The sequence below is a fragment of the Strigops habroptila genome, chromosome Z (assembly GCF_004027225.2).
Source record: "Strigops habroptila isolate Jane chromosome Z, bStrHab1.2.pri, whole genome shotgun sequence".
NCBI lineage: Eukaryota > Metazoa > Chordata > Aves > Psittaciformes > Psittacidae > Strigops > Strigops habroptila.
The window spans coordinates 11,060,312-11,087,891 of NC_044302.2; the positions used below are offsets into that span (position 1 = coordinate 11,060,312).

Genomic DNA, 27,580 nt, shown 5'->3' on the forward strand with positions numbered 1-27,580 from the left:
TAAAGCAGTCTGGATTCGTGTTTATTGAAGCCAGTAAAGACGTCCCCATTTTGCCAGCACTAGAAAGCAAGATTCCACATGACTGCATACTGCACCTGGTTAAAGCCATACAACTGGACTAAGGTTTGTTTGATACATTTGCAGTCCTAATTGTAAGTTGGAAAAAAAACCCAATAAACTTAGTATACAGGACAGTGAACTTTCATTTACAGCATGTATATTGTTAAGTTAATGATGTACAGAGCAGTCACTTTCAACGTAGTTAAATTAAATAAAATATGAAATTCTGTTCAGTTTAAACAGGTTTGTTTTTTTTTTTAATTTATTTTTTAATGCCAATAAAAAAAGTGCAAACTTAAAATCAAGCAGCATAACCACAGCATTTTTATGGAGGGCCAATCTTTAAACTTTTCTATTTGCTTCAAGTTGAATGCTTTCATCATCTTTTATTTTCTTAGTTTAAACGTGAACAGTAGATGCAGTCACTATAATGCATATAAATATAGTCATATAATAGTTTAAACAGTCTACCATACAAGTGTATCTGCAAATAAAATGAAGTTTCACTTGAAAATGTAAAGGCTGTTTGCAATTTGGCCTTTGGTTCCAATGCTTGAAGACACCAGAATAACAACTGTGCAGCTCACCAAAGTTGACAGACTTTGGCAACCATGGATGCTACATTACTTACAACTTACTTTCATAAACTAGGAGCATTCACTTGCAATTAGAAACCAGAAATCTGTTCCTGTTTTGTCAGAAGCATCTTTCTGCCAAGCTGGTAAGTCATCATACATTATCAGTTGTGATCAACTGTAGTATATTTAACATTTTTATAGAAGTGGAAAGTACTTCAATTGTACGTTTTTGCCATGTTGCTAGAGAAAGTGCTTATCATTAGATGACAAAAAAATGCAGTTTCAGACTGAGGTTTTCAAACTATATCCCATTATAATCACACACTTGTTCAATTTTCCTGCCAAGTTTTTGATGTTTTAGTCTCTAATCTCAATTCTCAGTGTCAGGAGGACAGTGTGTAATTACTTCTGGCGTGGTAACTTGCAACTGGCACCCGTTACACCAGGAAGTACATCCACGTTTCCCATCAGCCATCCACAGTCTTAGCCTAACTGTTATCTAGGCAACAGTATAACTTCAGGTCCTACCATTTATAAAAAAAGAAAAAGTAAAAAACAAAACAGTATTTTCAACAAAAAACCTGGCACAAATAACATACTCATGTTAATGTTTGTCAAAGAGGCAAGTAAATACTCTTAGCTTTCTAGATGTTTACATAAGACTTACAAGAACAGCCTCTTGATGTAACATAGGATTTAAATTAACATCCAGTACTGTGTTAGTGGTCAATCTAATTCTGTATATTTAAGTAACAGCATATATTAGGGAAGTTATATCCAGACATCAGATTTAGTACAGCAAATTCATATCAATAAAAAGTAAACTCTGTAAAATTCAAATTGTGGTTTTTCCCTTCAGCATTAAGAGCACAGAATATGCTTGGTATTTTTAATTTCTGGTAGTGTGTACATGTGAAACAAGCATACCGTATATAAAATCAAAGTGCCATTTCAGTAACCATAGCAGTTTTGTTTCTTACACAATGGTTTTATGTGACCATGGACAGAGCTCTGTTAGAGCAACAGGGACAACCACAACCCATTTTTCCAAATGAAATGCTACATTAAAGAAAATACAAAACAAGTTACTATGTTCATCATGTACACATTCATGCTTTTTTAGGTTACCTTCAGAATTGGAGTTGGCTGCACCTGCAGCAGATGTGGTTGGAGCTAGGGCCTTGAAAGTTTTTTTTTTAAAAACCTCCACAGGTGTAAGGCAGGAATCAATTTTAGCTTGATAGCTAATATTTAGTTACAAAAAGTAAGAAAAAAAAATACTGAGAGTGTTCTGTAGCACATTTCATTATGGGAAAATGATAATGTCACCCACCATTTTTCATAGGCTAGCCTCTTGGCATTAAAAAAAAAGGCAGAAGCTATCAGAAAACAGGATTTAAAATTAAATACAAATTGCCAAACTACTGTTTTAAAATAAAACCAAACAGTGACTGTTTGTACTACAGTGCACAATAAGTTCAAGCACCTTCTAAAGACACATCACACACTGTGCCAGGCACTTGGATCTAAACAAGTTGTAGTTTATCCCTTTGTCAGCTACACCAGAAAGGGCATCCACTCTCTTAAAGAGTTTTTTAAAAACTAAAACAAGAGTTATAACAAGAATAAATTCCCACGATGCTTAGTGTTTGGCCTGGAATTCTCCAATGTAAAGTAGTCTTTTTAATAAAACAGTGATTATTTACCCTGTGTGAAACACAGGATTTAACAACATTGCTCCTCTCCAGTCAATCCAACATACTAGTTTCTCACTGTCCCAAATCTGTTTCCGCTTTTAGGGCTCCATTCCCTACCTAGGCTTCTTTCACATAATTAATGCTCTGCTACACCACCACCACCACTCCAAGAATATAACTCATTTGCAAACATACAAGTAGCCAAACTCCCAAAGTGGATTTCATTTCTCCTTCTTGCCTTGCGTGCAGTCAGTAGTAGTATTTCAATGAGAATTCTCCATTTTGCTTCTCTGTGTTCTTCACGACAGGAAATGGCAGCTGCACCTGCTTACCTCCAAAACCAAAAGAATTGCCCTATATAAACTCTAAATGGTTATCTTATACAGAGGGATTTTATATGCAAACTTCCTGAATGTGCACTTTTTACTGGGACAAGGCAATGATGTAGTAAGCTCATTTCCCCTGCCCCAAGAAAACTGATAGCATCTGCCATAGCAGAAAATTCCTGGTCTTATCAGATCAATATATATAGTTATTTGGTCATTTACATATGCATTTTTTATGCGTTATCAAGCTTCGTTCTCTGTTGGAGGAGAGTTTGTTGTTACCATAGAGTCTGGCTTGCGAGTCATCCTATCCAATTCCTCTTGAACATTTGTCAAAACTGGTTTTTGTCCTGAAAAGAAAGAGAACAAGGTTAAAACAATCTTATTTCAATGAAATGTTTTAACCAATAAATACAAGTATTCCTAAAATCACCTTTATATGGCACTATATTATTTAATTTCTCATTATTTCACCACCTACCCAAGAACGCAGGGCCTGACATAATGCAAGGTGAAGACTAATAAATACTAAGGTTTGATTAACTTTAAAGAGATGAAATACTGAAGTATACAGCAGCATAAAACACAAAAATATCTGTGATATATTTTACAGTAACTACCACATTTAGAATTTTCTATAAAAATCAACAGTACACAACCTAAACAGTGCTACATTCTATTAGTGGTACTGACTAGCAAGGACTTTATTTAAAACCAGATTTTAACCACAAGTTTTCCAAGGTATGTAAGACACCTGCTGCAAAAATCACATTTGTTTGGTCACACTTATACTTGCTGCATTTAATATTAAACAACTAACAGGAAGAACTCTTTTATGTCTGCAGACAATGTTTCCCTTAAAAAAGGGGACATGATTACATATTCATGTAATATCTCAGAGCAGTCATTTCAAAGGACTTCTTCAATTGGAAACAGACACACTGAAGTATTTCATGATAAGGTGTATCTTACATTTTTATATTAGACTCAAAACTTCTTACCAATTCTGTAACTGAACCATCAGTTTAATTCTCTTATTCTGGAAATTATAAACCCACAAACAAGTTAATCACTAAAACTGGAACAGTATATTCTAATGCTTAGACCATACAAGCATTTAAGATTAGAAAGCTATATTTTTAGACAAAAAGTAGATTATATAACCATGTACAGCTTCCTTACATAGCCAAAGAATTTGACAAGCATCTGTTTTCCAGCTCAAATGTGTGTGAAATATTAGGTGGATTTTGTCCAGGGTACATGCTGAAAACATTAAGAAGGCAAGATTTGACTGTTAGATATTTAAGTGGTTTTTTCCAAAGTACGAAGACATAACTAAGCAAAAAGTTTACCTTTAATCACTATAAGTACATCGTAAGCCACAGTACTCTTAGTAGCGTGTATTCAAAACATGAGTATTTAAACGAAATTAAAAGATTAGGACGTTAACTATAGTATAACTTGCAATACAAAACACTTCACACGTAGATTAATGGTACCTTGGAGTTAAAAACCCTAAAACGATAAAAAACATACAAACTTCTTGCTGCAACAAAAGTAAATCTAAATAAAAACTGAAAAACTGTGGCTTTTTTATGCTAGATGAAGTGGATCCTTCAGCCTCCAAAATAATACCAAGCAGCTGTCTCCTGCAACTACCTCAATCTGGACAGAAAAACATTGCCAAGCTGTTCAATGACACGTGGGTTTACATACTGCCCTTTACCATCATCATGGGTGAGCACCTTTCAAAGGAGAAGAAATACAAGGAGCTGTTTTTAAGAAAATATGAATTCTCCCTATTATGAATTGATCCTTGTTTTCAATTTCCCTACAAAAATATTGTCAAGGACAGTAATGGCCTTAGTCAATTAGATGTGTTCTATACAATTGTATGCATTCTCCTTTCTAGAATAGAGTGACAGCAGGGAACTGTACTTCTTTATCTATTGCACAGGAATAGATGGGTGAAGGCAAATCCTACAATTTGCAAGAACCTGCTTGTTAATATAAATGAAATTTTTCAAGTCTAGAAGTTCACGTGAACTAAAACAATCTCCCACAGAAACCACAAACTGAAGTTCTTTGAAACACCATGGTCTACACATGGAAGAAAGACAGTCCAGAAACAAAGACAAATAAGATGGGTGAGGAATGACACAGCATGAAAAACGGACATGACATTGCAGCATGTGTGCAGATGAGAGAGTTTTCTCAAGTAAGAACTGACATAGGAGAAACCAGTCAATCAATTAGGCTGACCAGGATGTTGACATCCACAATGTCTCTCTCATCCTGTGACGGAATCTCAACATTTCAACTGCAGGATATTCATAGCTGTGGGAGAAACAGATGGTCTCTTTAAAGCCAAATATTTTTGGTGTCAACCTTCTGAAAACTTAGGGCTCTTTAAACAGTTTAGACATTTTAAATGTCCACAAACATCATTTTAGCACATTTACTTGCAGAGAGGATGCTACCATAAATAAGACTTTCTCCAAGATATCCTCCTCAACTTCCACAAAAGGGCAAGCAATCTTTTCCCTTATCATCAGCACCAGCTACCTTATAATTTCAACAAGAGCTTTTCAAAAACCTGTGTTAGGAGCCCTTACCTTCTCAGGAAAGTTTAATCTTATATTGGCTGAATATAAGTCACGAGCACATCAGCTGATAAGGAACAGGCATATTCTCTTGCAAATGAAAGACGGTTGTTCTGTTCTGAAAGTCAGGGAACAAGCGTGAGCTGCCAACTTGATGCAGCCAAGAAAAGCCAACTGCAATCTTGAGATCACTCAGAAGTGCTTCCAGCAAAGAAAGAGAACTGCTGTACCAGACACTACAATGAGATATCTGGAGTGCTGCACGCAATTTTATCACTCATGTTCAGGAAAAGATAAACCAATGATAAGAACTAATGAAGAAGAAACTAGTAGGGAAAACAGAGCTCAACCTCTAAGAGGAGACTAAGAGAGAAATTGTCTAATTTAGTCTAACAAAACAACAAAGTTAAGGAAGGATCTATAACTGCTGCGTCTAGATGTTTCAGGAGAGAAATAATCTATTTAAATTAGAAGTTAATGCTGACACAAGGAGAGAAAAAAGAAGTACACACAGCCATTCATTATCTTTGAAAAACTCCTGAAAGGCACATAATGTTCTAGAAGACAGAGAGGAAAGAGTAAAGCCCATTACAGACCACTTAGTTTTTGCTCTAGTATTTCTTCCAGAAATTGCAATTATGTTTTAGGTGCTTACGAACAGCCTACCAGCACAACCACCAACAGGGATCTGTTACCAACAAGTTGTGTCAAGCCAACCAAATTTCTTTCTATGATAGGATAACAGGTCCTGTGGAGAATGGAGAAGTGGTCTATATGACATCTTACATGACCTTCATATAAATAAACTAGACAAAAAACAGTCTTGATATTTCAGAAAAATGAATGTATTGTAATTGATAACATCACCCATTAGTTATCCATAGTACTAGTCAGTACTATTCAGCAATCTACCCTGTCCAACTGTTGAAGATATCAGATATGTAGGCAATCATGCATGGAGGGAATACAAAGGATTTTGAAAGACAGGTTTGAAGGTAAAAGTTATTCATATAAATTATAAAATGGGCCATAATAATAGAATGGAAAACAATGATTAAGCAAATGTATGACCTTTTGAAATACTAAGATAATTTGATACAGACTAGAAAACCTCGTACTAGGAGGCAGAAATTGTATTAAACTGACTGTATCGTTATAATAAATCCTGTTTAACATCATACAGATAAAAACTAGCATCACAATAAGACATCTAAACAGAAGCACAATACATAACACAGATTAAGTAACCCCTATTTAGGGCATCAAAGCCTTGTCTGATGTACTGCATTCACTTCTCAGTACCAAAAGGAACAGCTCATGTGAGAAGGCATTCCAAACAAGACCAGTAAGAACTGTAAGAGCCATAAACACAAGTCCTATGAGGAAAGGCCAACAGAAATGTATTTTTGTAGTCCAGACAAAAGTCACAGGCAAAAGGGTAATAGCTTTCAAATATGCAACAGGCTGCTGCAAAGACAAAGGGGCTACGCTCATCTGTCTCCACTTGAACAAGACAAATAGTACTGGGATTAAGAAATACTGACTGTACAAGAGAAAAAAATAACTAAGAAATTAAGTACTAGAATAGACATAATGGGGAGATGACATTAGATCTTCTATTTCAGTTTGTTTTAACTGCTAGCCAGGAACTCATAACTGATTCTGCTGTAGATAAAGAGCATGCATGAAATAAATAATCCTTAGAAATTATTTCTAGTTCTATTTTTATTAAAACAGTTAATTTGACACTGTGGTCAGTAATAGCACAAGGTTGCACTTGATGAAGCAGGGGACACTGGGACACCAGTATTTGACTGAAGAGGGTATTCTGGATTAAGAAAGAATTCAGTATTTTTATAATGCAGATACAGTAATACTATGTAAATAACACAAATAGTGCTTTGTTATCTTTAAAATATTTTTTTTAAAGATAAATTACAGAATTCATCATGATGAACAAAAAAAACCAAACCAACAACAAAATACTGCCTTGCCAGAAGCCAAATTCTAGCCGCTTTTGAGCTTTCAGAGCACAGAATGTCATATAAAACCTTTCCCCCTAAAAAACCAAAAATCCTTACTTCCCCTCTCCAGGAATAGTTTCAGTTTAAACTCCCACACTCCAACAGCTGCTCTAGTTCTCTTACTGGCAATACCATCACTGTGGCTGGCTTCAAATACTTTTCATTTCCAGTTCAGAATGCCTGGGCCTTGCACTCTCCTCTAAGTATCACACACCGTGGCTTTGGCATCACCATTACATTTTACATGGTTTCACAAGTCTGGGATCAGAAGTAGGCTTTCTATCAATAATTTAGTAGTGAAATAACTCTGGAAAGAAATCTCGTGAATGTTAAGTGTGATGGGAATGCCAAATCAAAATGAAACAGTTAAATACTCCAAGTATTAAATTGCTAATATCAGATGGAACAACCACACATTTTACAACACTGAGTTCAGTAAAGGTTCCAAGTATTCTGACAGGCTTCTTTTATTTTCACCAAGACCAGTGCAATTACTTTCCAGCAAATACCTCATACAGTGCAGTCATAAGCACATACACAGAACAAATCCAGTTGGATTTTATTGTGTTGGATCACAATAAAATACTAATTAATGAGAGAATAACCTCAAGCTGTGATAAGAAGTAATTCATTTAACTTGAACCCTGGAGAGAGTTCAAGTTTCTAGTCAATAGTTTGACTAGAAACTGCAGTCCAAATCCAATAAACTGCATTTCCTTGAAGCAACAGTTAAGTGTCAAGAAAGGAAGGAATTCTAAAGCACAAAAGGAAATGAGCACTTTCTGAATATGATCAAGATTCAAATGTTATTTATATCCCAGCAGTATAACTTCTTAAAAGAATCAAGTTATAACAGGCTTAACAGAAGTCCTGGAGTTGTGAAATTGAAGTAGTTTAGTTCTTTTTTTAAAGACAGCACAATTTGGCACTGTCATCTGTCAAGGTCTGTCACTTCGACAACCAGTTTAAAAGACAGATGCAGTTAAACCAATGTGGACCTAATAAATCATTGAAAATATGCAAAACAGCCTGCAATAACAAGTCCAATACCTGATTTCTTGGCTGTACTTTGCACTCCGCCAGCACCAGGACTCCCAGGAGAGCCAGTCTTTTTGCTCAAGAGACTGTTAAAGAAACTAGCCAAGACACCTTCACTTGCAGCGTTATCTGAATAAGAAAAAACCAAACAACAAAGAACATATATATATATTCATATATATGTATATTTTCACAGAATAGTTACTGCTGGTAAATGGTGTAACTTACTCTTTACATACATACATAACTTCTACCAATCAAGCAAATAAACCGCAAATATGAGAGTCTCTCCTTGCTCAATTTAAAGACACTAGTCCTTTGCATTCTTTGGTAAAGTCAAAGATGAATGAAAGCATATTACTGCTCTTTTCAAATGTGGGGTTGTCACAAAACCTTAATCTATTTATATGCTTGTGTTTTTTCTAAATGTAGTAGCTAAGAAACAAAGTATTATGTATGTTTAGGCAACTTAAGAAAATAATGTATTCTGAACTCTGACTGCTCTGTTTCAAGTCATATGAATGACAAAAAATGAGGAAAAAAGAAAGAAAAAAATCAAACCTGAAGCTATGTCATAAATTCATTCCTGTTATTAAACTAAACCATTCATGAATAAATTCAAAAATCTTTCTACAAAAAAGGATTTTTTTTTTTTAACGTAAGCAACACATGATAAAAACAGTAAAATGATTATTCATACTTTTAATATTTGGATCTGGTTTCTTAACTGATGTTATTGGTGAGGCACTGGGTACATTGGCGGGACCAGCTCTGCCTTGAGTTCTTGGGGACCCTGCAGGACCTCTTGCAGGAGATTCCTTAAAACAAGTCAAAAATCGCACAAATCAGAGAAGAACTTAAATGGGTTAATTACATAAAGCAAATGTAACACTACGTACAAATTACTTTTTAAACCTTTATATTAGCACTGTAGTGTATGCACACTGGGGAAAATAAACAAAAAACCACCACCAGTTATTCTGGGCATGTTCCTCCACTGCAGGAAGTTTTCAGTTCAATAATCATCAGATTTCACTATGTTTCCACAGTGAATTAGAATGAAGAAATTTATAAGCAACGTTTTAAAATATTGCCACCTTTTTTGTTTTTATTTCCTGCAGTTTTGGGGAGATTATGTATTTTACACTTACGTTTACAAAATGAACCTCCACAGATTAGAATCATTCCCCTCTTTCCTAGCAGAAAACAACACCTCCTACTCTTCTCTTAGATTTACTTACTGATGCTCTTGTAGGCGTTGCTGGCTGTTTGGCAAGGAATGACTGCAAAAACAACATATTAAAATAATAAATATACTTTAAAAAATATAAAGGAATAAAATACAGTGATATTTGATATTTTTTCCGATATTTACAGGCTTCCTCTTTGACATTTATATACTTCCAGACTTCACCACTAGAGGACAGAGTTAAAATGAGTAAATCAGTTGTCTTACACAGCCGTTCCAGAACTATAAACCAGAACCATAACACCCAAGTCTGTAACCTCTACAAAATTTATAATCAACTATACAGGAAAGTGTTAATAGTTTTTTTTAAACAACAGAGCAATAAAGAAAACGGCAAGAAACGGAACAGCCAAATTTGACACCTTAAAGTCTTTCAAGCATCTGCCTGTAACAAAACCACAACCCTAAGTTTTAGTATTTATATTTCACAATCAATACAGCTGTGTTGCAAAATTTCAAATCATCTTGCTCTTCTTCGAAATGTGAATTATTTCTGTTCTCAGCATATTTTCCTTTCAACTTGCCAAGATACATGGCCATGTTTTCTATCTGTATTACTTAAAATAAAGTAATTATTTCGCAATTACGTCTGAATTTGCAAAGCTGAAAAGTGAGACTTTCTAGTGATTTAAATGAGGCATGAAAACCTGAAGGCAATAATAATGCAGAGCTTAAAGTGAAATCTTTTTTAGTAAGGACTTATTTTCATCCATTCTTACCTGCTGCTTCATAAGAAATACTTGTTCATCTTCTGCTGCCAGCTCTTTATCATGGACTAACTGTGGAACAACATATCTTGTTATTAGAAGTAAAAACTGAAACTACCTTAACTGTTTTTATGTTTTGGTAATCAAAAGAAGAAAAAGAGGCAAATCTTTAATACCACTAAAAAACCCCAACAAACCCCAATTTTTCATATTTAAAAGTAGTGACATTAAAGAAGTTGTCATTAAAAAAAAAAATATTGTAAGTGAATGGAGTAGACTAGCATTGATGCCGGCCTGTGGGTATTCTCCTAGAAAGATGAGTACTTGGTAAGTAGCCACATTCATCTTTTTAACTATCAATCTTATCAGCATCCCTGCAAAGACTCGAGATGACCTTACCCTGTAAAACCGCACACTCAATTCCTCAGCCCCAAAAGTATTATACTAGCTCTTATCAGTCCTAACACTGCTATTAGGCACTGATTATTTCCTATAGGTGCCATGAGTTACAAACAGGATTAAACCTTTCCCTTCCATGAAAGCTTCAAACGGCTCTTCCCTTTTCCCAAGACTGGGGCTTGATCTAGAAACTTTAGGTGTGTACAGAAGTTGTAAAAGAAGCTTTCTGATAGAAACCAGAAAATTTCCTTTACAATTTTCCATATTATCCATTTTACACATATCCTAATCCTGTGTGCCTATACTCGCAAAATTTGCAATAAACAGAATTTATATGGATCATTTACTGCTCTTGCCCTACATAAAGAAATCTGTTATTAATAGTACATTAATGCAATAGTGACAGACTGTCTTGTTTTAAAAGATTTGCCTTTACATGGTAACCTCAATGCCATGTGTGTATGTATGTAAATTGCTGAAGTCCTACAAAGGTATTCTCCATTTTCAAAAGGTGATTTTGCCCCACACATGCAGAGGGGTTCATGTGAAATGGTTATTTTCGGACAGCCTTTCATTCACTGAAGTGAATGATTTCTGTGTTTGCCTGCAGTATTTTAAACAACTGGAAAATGGAAGCCTCATGTTTCACACATTTGGATACAAAAACCCCGCATATTTAATTCAGAGTTCTTCAATATTAATAGGTATTTGCAGCCACTCAAGCAAACTTTACTTATGTGTCAGGGCAGAGGGAAAACTTTACTCCTTTTTACCTTTCTCACAGGAGGTTTTACAATGAAGTCCTCATATGCATCTTCTGGTTTCACTGTTGTGAAATTTTCATGTAAAATGGCAATTTTCTTTTCATTGTCCCAACCAGCAGGTCTATAAAAGGAAGGAAAGCTTAGGCTTTTCAGTCATAAAAAACACTTCTACAGAGACCATTTATTTAATGTCCACTGCCTCAATAAGGCAATTTTATTACAGGTCAGTCCTAGTTCTCAGCTAAATTCCAAAGATACTAAGAAGTTGGAATGGTATACTCTAAGTAACCTAAACAATATGCACTACGTTTTTTTTTTAACTCAGAATTTCAGAAGACTCACATAATAAGCTTTTGAATGACACAAACAATTCAAGTTATTTTTACATATGTGCTATATGAAGCACAGTGCTTAACAGAAAACAATCTGAAACCATGCTGCTCATACAATTGACTTACATAAAAACTGCATCCTTTTCTACCACTAAGGCAGGTGTGGTAAACTGAAAACCATATGTTTTATGTACAATGTACTTATACAACAGATCAAGGTTCTTTTCCTCCTTAACTGATGTATAAATCAAGGCAGCCCCATCTGATTATTTATTTAAGGAAAATTCTGTAACATAGTTTTTAAATTACAGTAAGAATTTCAGAACAGAAGCTAACAAGAGATATTAGGACTAGACCCAATTTTGAGAAGCAGTTCAAGGCAATAGTTAAAGCCATTTAGTATTAGGAGACAGCTGAGATCTCAGGTTTACATGGAAATTGCAAGTTCTGAAGGGAAAACCAAGGAAAAAACATCAAACAATGCAAGACAAATCCACTGTAAAGGAACATAAGCGCCAAATCCCATGCACAATTTAAAAACATTTATCAACAACTTCAAAACAACAAATGCTACATAGTAAATAACTAAATACCACGACACAAGCAATCTTGAAGTGCAACTTCTCAGATTAACTTTACGTGCAATTCAACACTAAAACATATTTTCTTGCTTCCAGATTACAGCAAATCTCTTCAGCACAGGAAAGGATACACTGTAAGCAGAATCTACGAATGTGTGACTGAATGAAGTCGAAGTGTTCTTCTCTGTAATCATGCTCCTTCTCTAGTACACTCACTGCATCGCACTGGCAGAAAGGGAGAAAAACAAAACCAGAAAACCCAGTCATTTAATTCCTGCACATCCTAAAACATCTTCCTGAATATTACACACACATCACATTTACTGTGAACCTTTGGTTTTAAAATGCCACCAATAACTCAAAAGAGAAAGCAATTAACATATAATTGATAAGGTTATTACCCTTTCTGCAGAATTAAAAATTTACTTACTTTTAAAATAAATCCCTTTACTATTAATCCAGAATTCATTCTGCATATCTGTATAAAGCATGTCTTCTAGAAGAAAAGTAATTAAACTTTTCTGTAGTAGCAAACAGAACTAGAAACTCACTTTTGTACAAACTACCAGCACAGGAATACCAAGGTTGTGAGTCAGCACATTTTCTCCAAGTGGCAAAGAAACATGTTCATCCTCTTGGCCAGAAGGGCCTCTTCTCTGCGGTGATCCTTGGTAGCCTTCTTCAGGTTCTACATACTCTTGAAACTCCTTTATAACTATTAAGAAAGAGATCTTAAGGCACAACAAAGGAACTAGTTCTTCTCAAACCATAATTAACCCATGACTAACTAGAAATCTCAACTTTTTTTTTTTTCCTCCTTTCATAATGAGGTACTCCATGAGAACAGAACACAAACTTCAGCCTCGTGGCCCCTTCAAACACAATTCTCTTCCAGCAAAACTTTCAGCAAGCTAAATTAAGTGCATTTATAGCTGCAAGAGCTATAGTATACACAAATGCACATTCCTCAACTCAATGCATTTCATTATTGGGCAGCTGAAAACAGAAAACATAAATGTAGTTTAGCAACACAGCTTACACTCAGTGCAATTCGCACCTGGTTTGGGAAGAAAGTATGGTGAAAATGTAAATGGACCCAGAAAACACCAAGCTGAAACAGCCACTCTTTCTTACAAACTATAACTCAACTTAAGCTTCTATTTGTGTTGCAGGAGTCCAGTGCTAGGCATATAAAAACTACACTGCGTAAATACAGACTCAAGCACTTCTAAATATTATCTGAAGAGACTCAGTTACATTTTGGAAGTGCACTGTGACCCCACACATGCTTTATCAAAACTGGGCTGCAACTTACAGCCTTTATGTCTTTTTTCAGAGGGAAAGCCACAGACCAGATCAATCTGCCTACTGGATGTGTCTGTTCCCAGCTCAGCACTTCCCAAAGGCCCAGGGCTTTCCCTCACATGACAACCCCACCTGAAGCCTCCTTCTTGCTCAGCCATGAGAAGCTCTCAGAAGAGAGGCAAGCAAAGCTCCACGATTTGCTCCCACGAAAGCAACTTTATTTTAGAAACAGTGGGAGCAGGCTGACTGTACATACAGTAAGGAAAACTCTCCAAAAAAGCTCCCAGTCTTGGTCACAAAGACAGTGTTGTTCAGTACATCCATCCATGTGACAGGGAAGGAACTGCAACTGTACTGCAGGCCATCTGTTCCTCCTGAGGTTTAGGAAGTGGTAAAACCTCTGAAAGGTTTGTAATACAAATCTTGCAAAATGAAGTCACTGTACCTTTTCAAAATAGAAACCATTCCTGCAACAGAATGGGCATGTGGAAGGAAGAACAGAGCAGAAAAAGGCTTCTGTTCAAGGCTCCACAATCCATAATTTTTATTTGAAATATAAATCTGTGTGATTCCTGGGGAAAACAAGAGCCTTAGTCCAGAGAAAGGCTTAAAAACCCATATTAAATATAGACTGTAAGACTCAGATCACCACTACAGTATATCTCAAGGTCCAAGGAAACAAATTTAAATTTAAAAAAGTCAAATGCAGCTGCTTTTGAACTTGGGGAGGCAGTGCCTTCTGGTGGAGCAGAAACAACAGTGCTTTCAGAGAGATGCTTTCCTTTAGTACTGTTTCATATTCAGCAACTGGAAATCAAAATTCCATTACACATTGTGCACATTAAGTATGTTTACTGACGACCTCACAGAAAGCAAATTTGAAAAATTATCACCAGGTGATGATGTGCCATAAAAATCAGACATAAAAATTAGTATGCTGATTTATCTACCAGACTTGTGGCTTATCTAGGAAAAAGCCCTTTATGCGAAATTTTGCACTTAACACAGCAAATGAATGGAAGTTTCCAATTAACTGGTTTGTTCTCACGTTCCTGCTTATTTACACAAGCTCCTGAAAGCTAACTATAACAGGAATCATTCATGTCACAGGAACAATTTACTCCAAGTACCACCAAGAAATCAATCCACAATTACTGTTAGGTTTAATTGTTTTAGTTACAATAAAAACCTCAGTCTTGGATCACTGTATAACTGCAGTACGGAAATGGTAAACACTATAACTTACTGAACTAGACAGGTCACAAAGGCCCGAGCAGCAGAGCAAGAAAAATGCTGAATTCTTTTTCCGAGACAATCATTCCCTATTTACACTCTATTAGTTTCACATTCATGCAGCTTTTGGCTTTATGCTTTTGTGTGCTATCTTTACTGATCGTAAGTTTTAGTCTTGTGAAAAGAATTCCCAGACAACAGATGTCTGGGCAAAGTAAGTTTCTTTTAGCTTTTAGCTTAAGAATTCTTCCAGCTGTATGTCACACAGAAAAAAAAAAACCACCACCAAACCCAAAACTAATAACTAATTCAGCTTGCATGGGGCAGTGCTTAATTTTCAGGAAAATATGCTATTGTTTCAAGTATTTATCTTGTAGAGCTCCCGAGGACATTAATATAACAGCCATTTTACCAGTATACTTCCTTTCTGCATTTCTTGATTCTTGACAGTCTTCTGCTTTGCTGTCATATACGGGAAGGCAAAATTTAGATCTTCCCTGAAATAGTTATTCAAATGTGTGTTATTTAAAAAATGATTTATCATAATTGAGCCTGAATTAAATTAGAACATTTAAACTGACATTATTTATCTGAACCCACACTAGCCAAGCTTTTCGCAAGGAATTTCCAGAGCAGCTCACTGATAAGAGTGAGAGCAGACTAACAGTGCTGCTGGTATACTCTGAATAATTCAATTTCTCTCAAGGCAGCCTGTTGCTTCCACATGTGTGTCCTGCCTCCCACTCTGGAAGCTCTTTAAGCACAAAAGGAAAGCTGCTCATATACCAGATGGAGCCTAGCATCATCTGTTCAGTAAAGCCAAGAGTCAGTATCTCAAATAGCAAACACAACACAAAAGGCTGAGTGGAGAAAGGCCACAAAAACCTTGAAAGCAAAGACGAGCAGTCCAAAGTTCAATTCCATTGAGAATGGTGAGCTAACAAAAGGAATTCTGGAAACTGTTAGTAACATCTCAGTAATGAAGAAAGAAAACAACCTAGCAGCACTTAAACAGATGCTAATGGGACAAAAATGTTTCTTCAGGGTCAACAAGAACTAGTGGGTACTGGTACCAGAAAGCACCATGGGTATTGAGCTTGGTCCACATGCCACAGCTTGTATCTAGAAACAAGCACAAAGGGAACATGGTTCTGCAAATTGAACATGCATCCATGCGATGTTATGCTGCAGTGGGGCTTTACTGGAGTGAATTTAGCACATCTCTCCACTCTGCAGCCTGTTTCTCTGACTGCCTGCTTTGCATATGTGCTTTATTATCCCAGGTTTTTCACATCCAGGCTATTGCAACATAGTGATTCTTCATTTTCTAAGTGGCAGCTTATCTCAGACAGTGTATGAAGCAGGATTTTAGTAAGGAAAACTTTGCTGGTATTGCTCTACCGATGGACTGTGGTCACAAGGCATTCTTCAGGCATGTGTGCTCTATATTGTCTAAGCAGTTACATTAATACAGAGTTACAAGTTTCTTTTAGCACAGCTTGCTGTTAGAAGAATTACAAGCTACGGTGGTCAAAGTTTTGATCACAGATCTGGCCTTAGGGACAGTCTGCAAGAAGTCAGAGACAAATATCTGAGATGACAAAAGTGTCCTACACAGTGTCTGAGAAAAGGAGTGAGATGGAAGTTCGGGAATGGAGACATTAAGGCCCCTGTTTCATCTGGATGCTGATATTGGACCGAAGTTCACCGCCTAGCCATGGGATGGCAGCAGAGTCCTGCAAGCGTGTGAACTGGCTCTCCAATTTTTCTTTTCCCTTGTCTTTCATCAAAGCACAAGAGAAACCAGGAATTTCCACACTTTAATTTAGAAATCTTTGAGACAACACTACTGGAATGTCTTCTAAGTTCCCCAAACATGGTGGGAAAGCTTTGCCATAGGTGTAACTGGCTCCTTCACACAGTACAGTCTTAGCGAAGGCTGAAAACACTCTGTATTTATTTGGATTGCCGTAACATTTGGTGTGCCTCAGAAAAGCGCAAATCAGGTTAGCTGCTGTATTGCGAGACTAAAACTGCCTTTCTATCTCCCATTCCCCCCAAATCTCCCACACACAAGGAAAAAAAAAAAAAGAAAAGAATGCTTTTTCTCTTCAGATTGTCAGATTTTACCTTTTTATCTAACCAGGTGACCAAACCCAGGTGGTTTCAGTCATTAATTTTAAACTCTAGCTAGTATGCTGTAGGCACAAGCCTTTCAGGAAAGTAATATTTAACATTTGGAAAGAATACCAGCAACAGAAATACATCTGAATGCTCACAGACCAAACAGATTACACTGCTCGCTAAAGTGAATCTAAGGAAGCTACTGGATAGTATTTGCAAGGTTGAAGCACTCCAATACAGCCGGTCACCCACCCTGAACGAAAGCAGCAAAGAGCAAGGATCAGCATGAATCTACACTTCAGCTGAAGATGAATCCATGGGGCTAAGGTATTTTCCACTGAAGGACTTTATTTTGGAGTAATTCAGTATGAAAACAGAAAAAACACTCAAGAAACATTCAAAACCATTTTAGAAGAGAAAAGAAGCTGCAGGACATAACAATACTGCAGCAACGTCTGCTTGCCAGTGCCAGATTCTTTCCTGCCACAGATATGCCAGGAAAGAAAGTTAGTTTATACAACATTCCTAAAGTCACAGGATAGGAGACGCTGTAGTGAGAGACAATTAGATGTACCAGGATCACAGCCTGAGCCATGTGAAAAACAAAGGCAGAGAGACCAACTGGAAAACACACACAGTACGGGAATGGGACCTGGCTTAGATACCACTGGAAAGCAGACAGCTCACTATGCTACTGAAATTTGTCACTGTTTTTAAAAATGTGATTCTGTATGGAGTTATATTTTTTAAAAAATTGGCCTTTATAAAAATCAAATTATCAAAATCTCATTACTGCAGGGGATTTAGACCATTAATTCACCTGATGTTTTGTTAGCACAGTGAAACTGGAAGAGTTGTTTTAAAGCCTAATAGAGTCTATCCGAATTAGAGTTACAATCACAACTTCAAAGTAATTCTTATCCAACCCATTCTCAAAACACTAATCTGAAGAAATTTATCATTACAAAAGAAAGCTGCAACAGCTAGTAAAAAAAAAAAAAAAAGAAAAAAAGACTATGGATGCACAAAGACTTACACTTCCGTTCCATGTCTCTCATCTCTTCTGGAGGAATTTTCATCTTATCAATATGTTCTTGCAAGACACTGGCCCATTTTTGTAAAGACTCCATAACAGTCCAAGGTCTAGACATATCTGCAACAAAGACTACAATGGTGTCTTGCAGGGATTCTGCAGAAACTGCAAACTTCAATAGCCCTTTATGGTATAAGTCTCCATCCAGAATCCAAACGTTACAGCGAGTATGATCTGAAAGGGAAAGGTACAGTTGTAATTCAACAGATGCCAACTTTTTGCTTTGCTAGTCTGTGAGTGATTAGAGGAGTACACTAGCGTTAAATGGAAGGCCAAAGCCCAGCTACCAGCAGACCTTGCCTGTTTATTAAGACAGGTGCATGTGTAAATGCCTACATTACTCAGTAGATGCTTTTGTTTAACAGAATTTTTATCTTGGTTCAGAATCTTTTCTTCTAAAAAACAGAAATAATTTCTGTTCTTTGGCTTTCACTAAGGACAGCTGGCACAACAGCTTTAAGACACTGCACAGCATTCCTGAATTTGAAAGATACTTATTACAGGTGAAAGCAGAATACATGTACCACATCTAAGTCCAAGTTCCAAAGGGGTGGTTATAGCTGAGTCCAGCGGGGAAGCCTTAGATGTCCCTCAGACACATAAGCTGGTTTAACATACTAAAGACATCTCACAACAGAAATAAGCTGCAAACAAGATACAAGCAATAAGCAGCCTAGGTTTCTAGCACAGAAGTAGGAGGAGCAAACACAGGATAAACTTACAACTGACCAAACCTTAAAGTTGTGCTACCTGCTCTTAATTCACATTGGCCTCTACTTGCAGACTCCTTACAGAATGAGTACTGGACAAACCATTTGGAATTTTAGTTTTCGTGTTTCTCCCCCCTCCCAGTGTTTTGGTAGCGATTGGACACTTTTTGCTGAAATGCAAGGTGGGGGGGTGGGAAAAATCACCTAGAACAGACAGCTGGCATGAGAAGTTTTACCCCAAACCTGAACTTCAGCAAAACCAGAAGAAACTGAAAATGAAGCATCAACTAGAAATGATGTATCAGGCAAAATGAACAACCAGTTCTGTTGCTGTAAATGAATAAAATAAATAAATTACAGTATCTTCAGAACTTCCTCCTTAAAAGGAACACCTTACTTTTTTTCTATCTTCTAGACTTTTCCTAGTACCTCTTTCAAAATATTCCCTATTCTACTATAGCTGTCCAGAGGGAACAGTGGGTCTCCATAAGTATTAAATACAAGATACATGAATTCTGATATGTGAATTCAGCAAACCAATTACTACAGAGCTCAGATTTTCAAAGCAGCCACTGAGCTTTGTCATTACTCTGCCTCAATATATTCCTCTGCCCTGTGCTCCTAATCTTTCAACTTCATAAAATAAATCCAGTTGCTGTGGCTATCATAGCTTTACTCTAGGAAAGAATCCACCAGGATCAAAACCACTCGCTCTAGAAAAGGCAAAAACTTGACCAAGTTGGAATGAGAAATGGGTACAGAGATACACATACCACCCTTCTCATCAGATGTTGGATAAAATTACTGAGCAGCCAAGTTACAGACAGATTACATCAAGATGCTATACACAGGCAGTCTTCATTTAGCATTGTCATGCTCCTACTTAAGTACTGTTAGGTTGTCCTAAGACATTCAACTACCAGTCATCACACAAATAGGCCAACAGTTATGCCTTGAAAGATCTCTGCCAGCTGCACATCTCAAATCTATTATTTGCAGTAAACAAGTGACGATAATGGTGGTGTATCTAAGAAATGCGCTTCTGCATATTTGTCAATTGTTTCCCTCATCCCTCCACCCCACTTCCGGAAACTGTCTCACAAACCGACATCACACAGGATTCTCACAGCACTGGATGTACGATTCTAAAGCTTTTGGAAGACCTCTAAGGGCAGAGGAAAGTCTGGTAAAACTTTGGAAAAAACAGAAATTAAGCTAGGACATAATGTGAACATACATATATTTACTATATTACTGTTTACTATTGTAAATGAGACACCTGTGCAGGAAGGAGTCTGTTATCCTCCACATTCCAGAAGCACCCTTTGTATATTCCCAAAAGCAGAAATCTACCAGTGCCAGTGAACAGAAACCCTGTGAGCTTTCTGTGAGTTAAAGGTTATTAATAGACATTAACTATCTCTATGCACAACTGTCTCTATGAAGCAAACGTGCAAATTTCAAAAACCTAACTTAAGTCTACCCAGAGGCTATGAATGTTTAGAACTTTCATCAGCACTATCATAGAGTTTGTCCTACTTAAGGTTTTAATTTCTGCTTAACATCTAGAATACAGACTGGGACTAGAATAGAGGTAGAACTAGAATGCAGTTGGAACTCTCACTCAAATGAAATCAATCTGCTAGGAAGACTGGAAGCCTAGCACTCACATGAAGTATACTTTAAAAGAATAGTATAGAATTGTATGAAAACCAAAGGTTTTGCTCCTTTCCTAAAGTAAAGAAGTATGGCTTGTGATTTACATTCGCTACACTTAAAAATACAGTACTAGTTGTTCTCAATTTGGCACGGACTTGATTACAAAATTCAACTTTGTCAGCACTGCATTAAGCTCCCAGTTAGTCGTATGATGTGAACAGTAACTGAACCTTTCACAGTGTCTATGACAGAGACACCAAAACAGCAAACAATTACCAGATCCTTCTGGAAAAGCAGGTGCTACTTATTAAACACTACTTCAATAGGTGCTAAAACTACACTTCTAAACTGTCAATAATTCATTATCCCTTTAGCCATGAAAGATTTCCAGTTTTGATCAATTTTACCGAAGATGGTTGATTCTGTGAACTGCAACTACAACTCCTGTGTTTATTCAAAAAGTATCAGTGGTAATTAGACAACCCTTGTCCAAGCTGTGAAGAGAAGCAAAACAGGGAAAAATAATTTCCAAGAAAACTACTTTGAGATGTTGACAAAAAGACAATTTTCGCATTAGAAACCCACTGTACCAGCAGCACTTGGCTCAATCTGGAACAACCAGTTTGTCTAGAATATGCATATGATATGACTGAGGCCAGTCCAAACCTCAGGCAAAAACCAAGACTACTTGACTTTGTGACAAGTAAGAACACAACAGAATGGCTTTATTTCACTGGCACATTTGGCACAGTTGGGACAGCTGTACTGCATCTATAATTTGAGGCAGTTCAACTCAAAGTTCTCTGTGGTGTTTATAATTGCCAACTAACCCACACAGTACTGCTGCAAAACCAGTCAATGTTTGTCTCACTGTCCTGCTGTACATCCTCACTTTTAACTACTCTGCATGAGACTCTAAAAGGTACTCTAGAAATACATATCCTTTAGGAAAATTATGCAGAGCCTCTCTTCTACTTCCTACAAATTAAGATTCTCAGCTCCCAAAAGCAGACTGGCCAGCATAGACACAAAACATCTGCTCATCACAAAGAAAGGCAAAAAATAAAAACTGGCCACACTCCCTGACAGGTTCCAGTAATAGAGGACTCTCAGGCCTGAGCTGCACAGTCACTTCAACATTCCCAGTTAACTTCACAGGTAGTGCTGTGTTTTCATCCAGATGAACTATGGTGTCATGTAAGCAGAAAAAGCCATATGCTCCAAGGATATTGTACCTGGGGCTAATGATCTAGGAGAATCATCTCTCTCTCAGAATTGTTTCTCACGCATCCCCTAAACCTTGTCTTGAACAAATGTCTTACCTGAGGCAGAATTTGGGATAGTATCCTACGGAGGAGATTTTTCAGGTAGAGATTCAGTAGTGGTCTTATTCTAAGTTATCCTGAGACCTAAGGAACTACTGCACACTACACTGAAAAAATATCTAACAGAACTGAACCAGCTAATTACGAACGCAGTGGTGATGTGTATCTTGTCATCTAAGCTAGGTAACAGCCACTGTCAAGAAACAAGGAGATGACAGTGGAAACTAAAATGTTAGTGGGCACCTGTATTAGCCACAGGGGTCCTTCATAAAAGAGGTGCTTTCTATGCGCTGAAGTTTCCTAAAACCAAAACAAACAACAAAACAAACAAAAAATAAAAACAACAAAACAAAAAACCACAACAAACCTCCCCCCAAAAAAACCCAAACAAAATTTAAGCACTGATCTAATCTTTAGGGGAAAAGACAAAACTAACTGTAAACTAAGATAAACACCTAGCAATCTAGAGTAATTCTACTTTAAAAGTAGGAGGAGCCAGACTCAATTATCCTTTAAGGAGGAAGCAGAGGTAGGATAAGAAATAACACAGAAGATTTTCCTCCGTATTTCAGCATTATGACCAAAATATTTCTCCTGGACAGAATAAACCCTTCTGAAATGAAGAAGAAACAGGCAAAGAGAGCAAAGAAATCTTCCAGCACCTGGTAAAGAGGCTGGAAAGATCTCACTCCACTATGCAGCTTGTTACCAGTGTGGATTTGACACTCCTGGAAATCCTCATGGTTTGCTGGCCTTGAACAGGTTGGAGCATAATGAGAAGCAGATACCCTCAAAAATGAACATGTGATAGTAAGCTCCTGAATGCCTATCTTGAGTTTCTTTATGGCTTACAAGAACTGTGGGTCAGTTCTAAAGGTTTTGTTCCCAAATACACATCCAAGCAAACACACACCTAAAGCATGCAAAGAGTTCAAAGAAAAAAACCCAAACTTGCCCCAGAGAAGGAAGAGTGCTATCTTTGCCTGCTAGGAGGTCCTGACCCACTTTGCTATTTATTTCGCTTGCTGATGACATTAATGAGACAGAAAAGAAAAAGGCATGTATTATTAGATCCTAACACATCCATTAAAGGGATGCATAAAGACCTGAATTCTCCAGCTGAGTCTGGTAGTCAAAAAGGTCTTTTTTTTTTCTGCTAGTGCTGCCTGAGTTCTTATGACAGGCTTCTCCTAATCACCTCGAATACTCATCACCTCCAGATACTCAGCAATAGCCCCAAAATGTTTCCAAAGGGACATACTTGAGGTTTGATAGACAGCACCAGGAAAAATAGCACACCAAACATTTTTCTGCTTATAATATCATCTCCTTTGATATTGCAAGAAGCCTGACGTCACAGGCTGTCTTAACACTCCTAATCGTAGCGGTTTCTTCCCCTGAAGTATTTTGCAGTACTAAAGAAGCTTGTGCACGGTGAAAAAGCACTGAGACCAAGAATCTCAAGGAGTCAAGAATGGCTCAGCATTTGAAGTTACAGCACAAGAGATTTTTAGGAACTGCAAGATCAGGTGGCCACTGAAAACACAGGCAATATACTCATCTTTTCATTGTGCCTAAGTTAGTATCCAAAGGCAGTTTATTATCATGTGAGCACAGGACCAATCTCCATAACAACCAGTCACATATGGTATTTAATCACTCCAGCAAGCCTTCAGTACATTTCCATTTCCAGAATACCATTATATGATCTTCCTAGTTGATGTGATTTCAGGAACATGGATGAACTGCCACCATTGCTTCTCTTCATTGAACTGAAAACTTTGAAGGAAGTCATGAACAGGAAGATTGCCATTCCTCGTTTTTGAAGATGGAAACTGGCACAAAATTGGTCCCAGCAGTTTGCTCAAAATGAGACAAGCAGAGGCAGATTTACGAGCCAGGAACTTGCTCCCCATCTCTTCCTATCCCTAACCTTCCTAACAATAGAGGTGTTCTGATCATCAGACCTACTTTTAAACAGCCTCTTGTCATCATTCCCCTCCCATATAGAAAAGACAAGCAATCATCAACAGCAACAAGCAGAAAAATAAGGGGCAAAGAGACAAGCTTCAATTTGAGAAAAGGAAATACTAATTTTGACTTTTAAGTACTGTTCTTCACTCAGTCATTCTAACAAAACATTTCAGTTATAGTTAACCAAAATTCTGCTCACAGGCCCCACGAGGAAACAAAACTCCCTGCCCAGAAATCCATACCGAAAATTGAATTCTCATGGATGTATCACTTACTTTGTATAGTTAACAAGTAGCCATACTAAATGACAATATATCTGCTAGTAAGTCAACATCAGCAAACGTATCTACCCTGAAAGTAAATGGATCCTGAGAGCTGCTCAAGTATACTTTTCCCTTATACACAGGTCAAGCTGTAAGAAAGGCAAGAGGAGAATGCACACTGAAGGTAAAATACATTTCACTTATAAGAAACTGATACAGCTTCTAAAAGATACAGAGCAATGCTGGAACAAGCTACTTGGGTGTAACCGAAAATACACTGATGAAACCACAGTTATTAAAAAAGCATATCAGTTACTTAATTACAGTAAAGAGATGGCATATAAAATGAACTTACCATCTCTGTCCTCATCATGAATATTCAGATACAAGTATTCCAGCCCTCTTCCTTTCTTGCCATGCTCTGCTCCCTGTATTTTGGTCATAAGTGTGGTTTTACCTGAACCATCGTCACCTGCCAGTAAGTTTTTATAGGGAAAAAAGACATTTTCAGAACAATTTTTAACTTGTAAAAAAAAAGATTTTTCAAATCTTTAAGTAACCAGAAGTATCCTTGTACATTTTCAGACCATACTTGTTATTTTCTTTTAAGTACTACAGCTGAATCCAATAGCTTATACCATGACTCAATTATTTTCTATTATAGAATCACAGAATGGTCTTGTAACCTTAAATCTTAAACTAACAATAGCATGTGTGCCTTTAACACAGTAGAATAAACCAAACTGTTCTAACTTACTAACACGTAGAGAGACAGGAATGTTCGGCTGATGAGGGAAGGAATATCATGGGACTGATAACAACTAAAAAGACAGTAAATAAGACCAAGGATGCTAGCCTTCAAGACAGCAGAGCGGCACCCAGCATGGAGCAAGACTGGAACAGAACAGAAGCAAGGACATACAAACTGCTAACTCGGCACTAGGACCTTGCAAGCGTGTGCAAGCACTGAGGTCATTCAGTAAACACAGTGAGGAAGACTATCAATGACCACCAAAGACCCCCACTCAGCAAGGAAGCGCATCTCTAATTTGGATGTAAATATTATAATTAGTTCTTGGGAAAGGTATGTATATGCATGAGTCTGCTAAATATATAGCTGCTGCTGGCAAGTATCGGGTGTGCTCACCTTCGTGAAATAATCCGCGTGTGCCCAGCGCTGCAGGAAAGAATGCCTGCTTGCTAGAACTCCAAATTGAGTCTTAGAGAGTTTCTCCAACCAACTTCTATGGTAACAGTCCAGCCCTGAACACTTCCACAGATGGGGCAGTAACAGCTTCTCTGGGCAACCTGTGCCAGCACCTCAGCACCCTCACAGGGAAGAACTTCTTCCTAATATCTAACCTAAACCTACCCTCTGTCAGTTATTACATATATTATATGTAATTATTACATACATTATTATTATATGTAATTATTACATATATTTAAACAAACTGAATGTAAACTGAATGTTATAAATCTCACAGCGCAAACGAAAAAGTAGATCTATGAGCCTGAAGACAATAACAGCATAGATCATGTTGCATAACCTGATTTGAACTGACACATCAGTTTGTTCACATCACTGCTTTAAACACCTTTGTTTCTACAAAAAACCAGCCCCAACCAACGAACTGCCCGCATGTGTTACTTACCAAAAACGAGAATATTCTTGCCTGATGGCAATTTAGATCTTGACCGGGTAGAAACTTCGCTCAGTATTGAAGACCTAGAAAAACAGCATCACTGTTGTTAGGCCACACATATGCATAAACACAACCCACACACTGCCCATTTGACAGCACCGATGAGCTCAGCAGATCGGCACGGACCAATCTGGTTACATTCAGGCTATTTACAAACTGGATATGATGTTACAGTTAGAGATGTAAATTCATTTTAAAAGGCCGAAAGTATGCCACCTTTTCAAGAAAATGTTTTACAGTTTCTAAAACACATGCAGTAACGTTTTTTCTCCCATTGTAAGAGGCCATATTACTGCAAAACATTAGTTTTCAACTAAAGACTAACTCTTCCCACAATCCATTACTGTATTTTACACATAGCTTTTTCTGCCGTTATTACTGTTTTCAAAAGCGTTAACTCAGAGACAAGAGACGGGCACACCAGAGACCCAGTCCCGCAGAGCCTTTCTCGCAGAAGCCACATGTCAGGGGCCCCGCACGCCTGCCCTCCCCACCCTGTAGCGATGCTGCCTCATCCCGCAAGCGCGGGGCTCCCTCCAGAGCCGGGAAGGACAGCATTCCTCACTGGCCCTGCCGCCTGGGCCGGTCGCTGCCGCGGCGCTCCTGTCAGCGGGACCCGAGCGCGGCCCGCAGCCGGCGCCCACCGCCCCCTGCCCGCCCGGGCGGGGCGAGGGCTGAGGCGGCGCGAAGAGACCCCGCCGTGACAGGTACCGGACTCCCGACAGCGGCCGCTAAGCTCAGCTGCCGGCGTGGCCGCGGCCCCGGAGGCCTCCCCCCGCCCGCCGCGGGCACTCACCAGAGGTTCTGCCCCTCCTCCTCCTCGCTGGGGAGCTCGGAGCCGCCGGGCCCGTCCGGCCCCAGCAGCTTCTTCTCCACCAGCACCGGCGCCATCTTGCCAACTGCAGCCACAAAGAGTGACCTCATCCGGGCCCGCGAGGACCCCGCTCCGCCCTGTCCCGCCCGCTCTCGGGGGCGCCCCGCGCTGCCGGACCCGCCGCCGCCCCGCGCGAAGCCGCCGCCGCTCCCCGCCCCCGCGGCCGCGCTGGTTTCCGATCAGGCGGAGTGCGGGCAGCCCCGGCAGCGCGCCCCGCCCTGGGCGGTGCCTGCCGCGGCGGGGAAGGCAGAGAGGGAGGCCACGTCGCGCAGCGCCCCCTGGCGCCGGGGAGGAGCGCTCGCCGCCGCTCCTAAGAGCCTGTTGTGCTGGGTAGCTCAAGCCGCCTAAACATGACATTAATTACTCTTATGCAGTTATATATTCATGATGCCCGTTATGTGTGGATGTCAAAGCACTTCATGCAAGAAAATAAGGATCGAGATTGCACAGTCAATCAAAAAGAGAGAAAAAGACTGACTTGCAGAGATGCACACAACAGGTTTCTGCTCACTTTCATGCAGGACTCTTCCCTTCTGGATTACACAGTAATTTTTAATGATGCCGTTATCAGCAACTTGCATGGCGAGAGCAGCTGAAACACCAGGAAAGGTCCTGGGAATTTAACAAGGCAAAGTGCTGGGCATCCTGGCCTGTATCAGCAATAGCGTTGTCAGCAGGGCCAGGGCAGTGATCATCCCCCTGCACTGGGCACTGGTGAGGCTGCACCTCCAATCCTGTGTTCAGCCCTAGGCCCGTCACTGCAAGAGAGACATTGAGGTGCTGGAGCAGGTCCAGAGAAGGGCAACAAAGCTAGTGAAGGGCCTGGAGCACAAGTGTGATGAGGAACCTGAGGTGTTTAGTCTGGACAGGAGAAGGCTCAGGACGGACCTTATCGCTCTCTCCAGCTCCCTGAAAGGTGAAAACCTAGTGCTAATAAGGTAACTAAAATTTTTTCG

General features: G+C 38.5%; 1 protein-coding gene across 2 annotated transcripts; it reads right to left on the minus strand.

The window, feature by feature from the left end:
* On the minus strand, positions 1-26,842 carry DYNC1LI2 (dynein cytoplasmic 1 light intermediate chain 2). Of its 2 annotated transcripts, XM_030512795.1 has the most exons (13): positions 26,547-26,842; positions 25,700-25,773; positions 24,400-24,516; positions 18,057-18,287; positions 12,910-13,073; positions 12,490-12,583; positions 11,904-12,039; positions 11,455-11,566; positions 10,295-10,354; positions 9,568-9,609; positions 9,027-9,144; positions 8,339-8,455; positions 1-3,011 (listed from the first exon to the last, which is right to left on the minus strand). In XM_030512795.1, the coding sequence occupies exons 1-13, from the start codon at positions 26,672-26,674 to the stop codon at positions 2,905-2,907; spliced, it is 1,500 nt and encodes a 499-aa protein (XP_030368655.1). In that variant the 5' UTR covers positions 26,675-26,842; the 3' UTR covers positions 1-2,904. The 2 variants fall into 2 exon arrangements, with proteins under 2 accessions (XP_030368655.1, XP_030368656.1); XM_030512796.1 differs by lacking the exon at positions 26,547-26,842 and having other exon boundaries at positions 24,400-24,520; positions 25,700-25,760.
* Between the last annotated feature and the right edge of the window lie 738 nt (positions 26,843-27,580).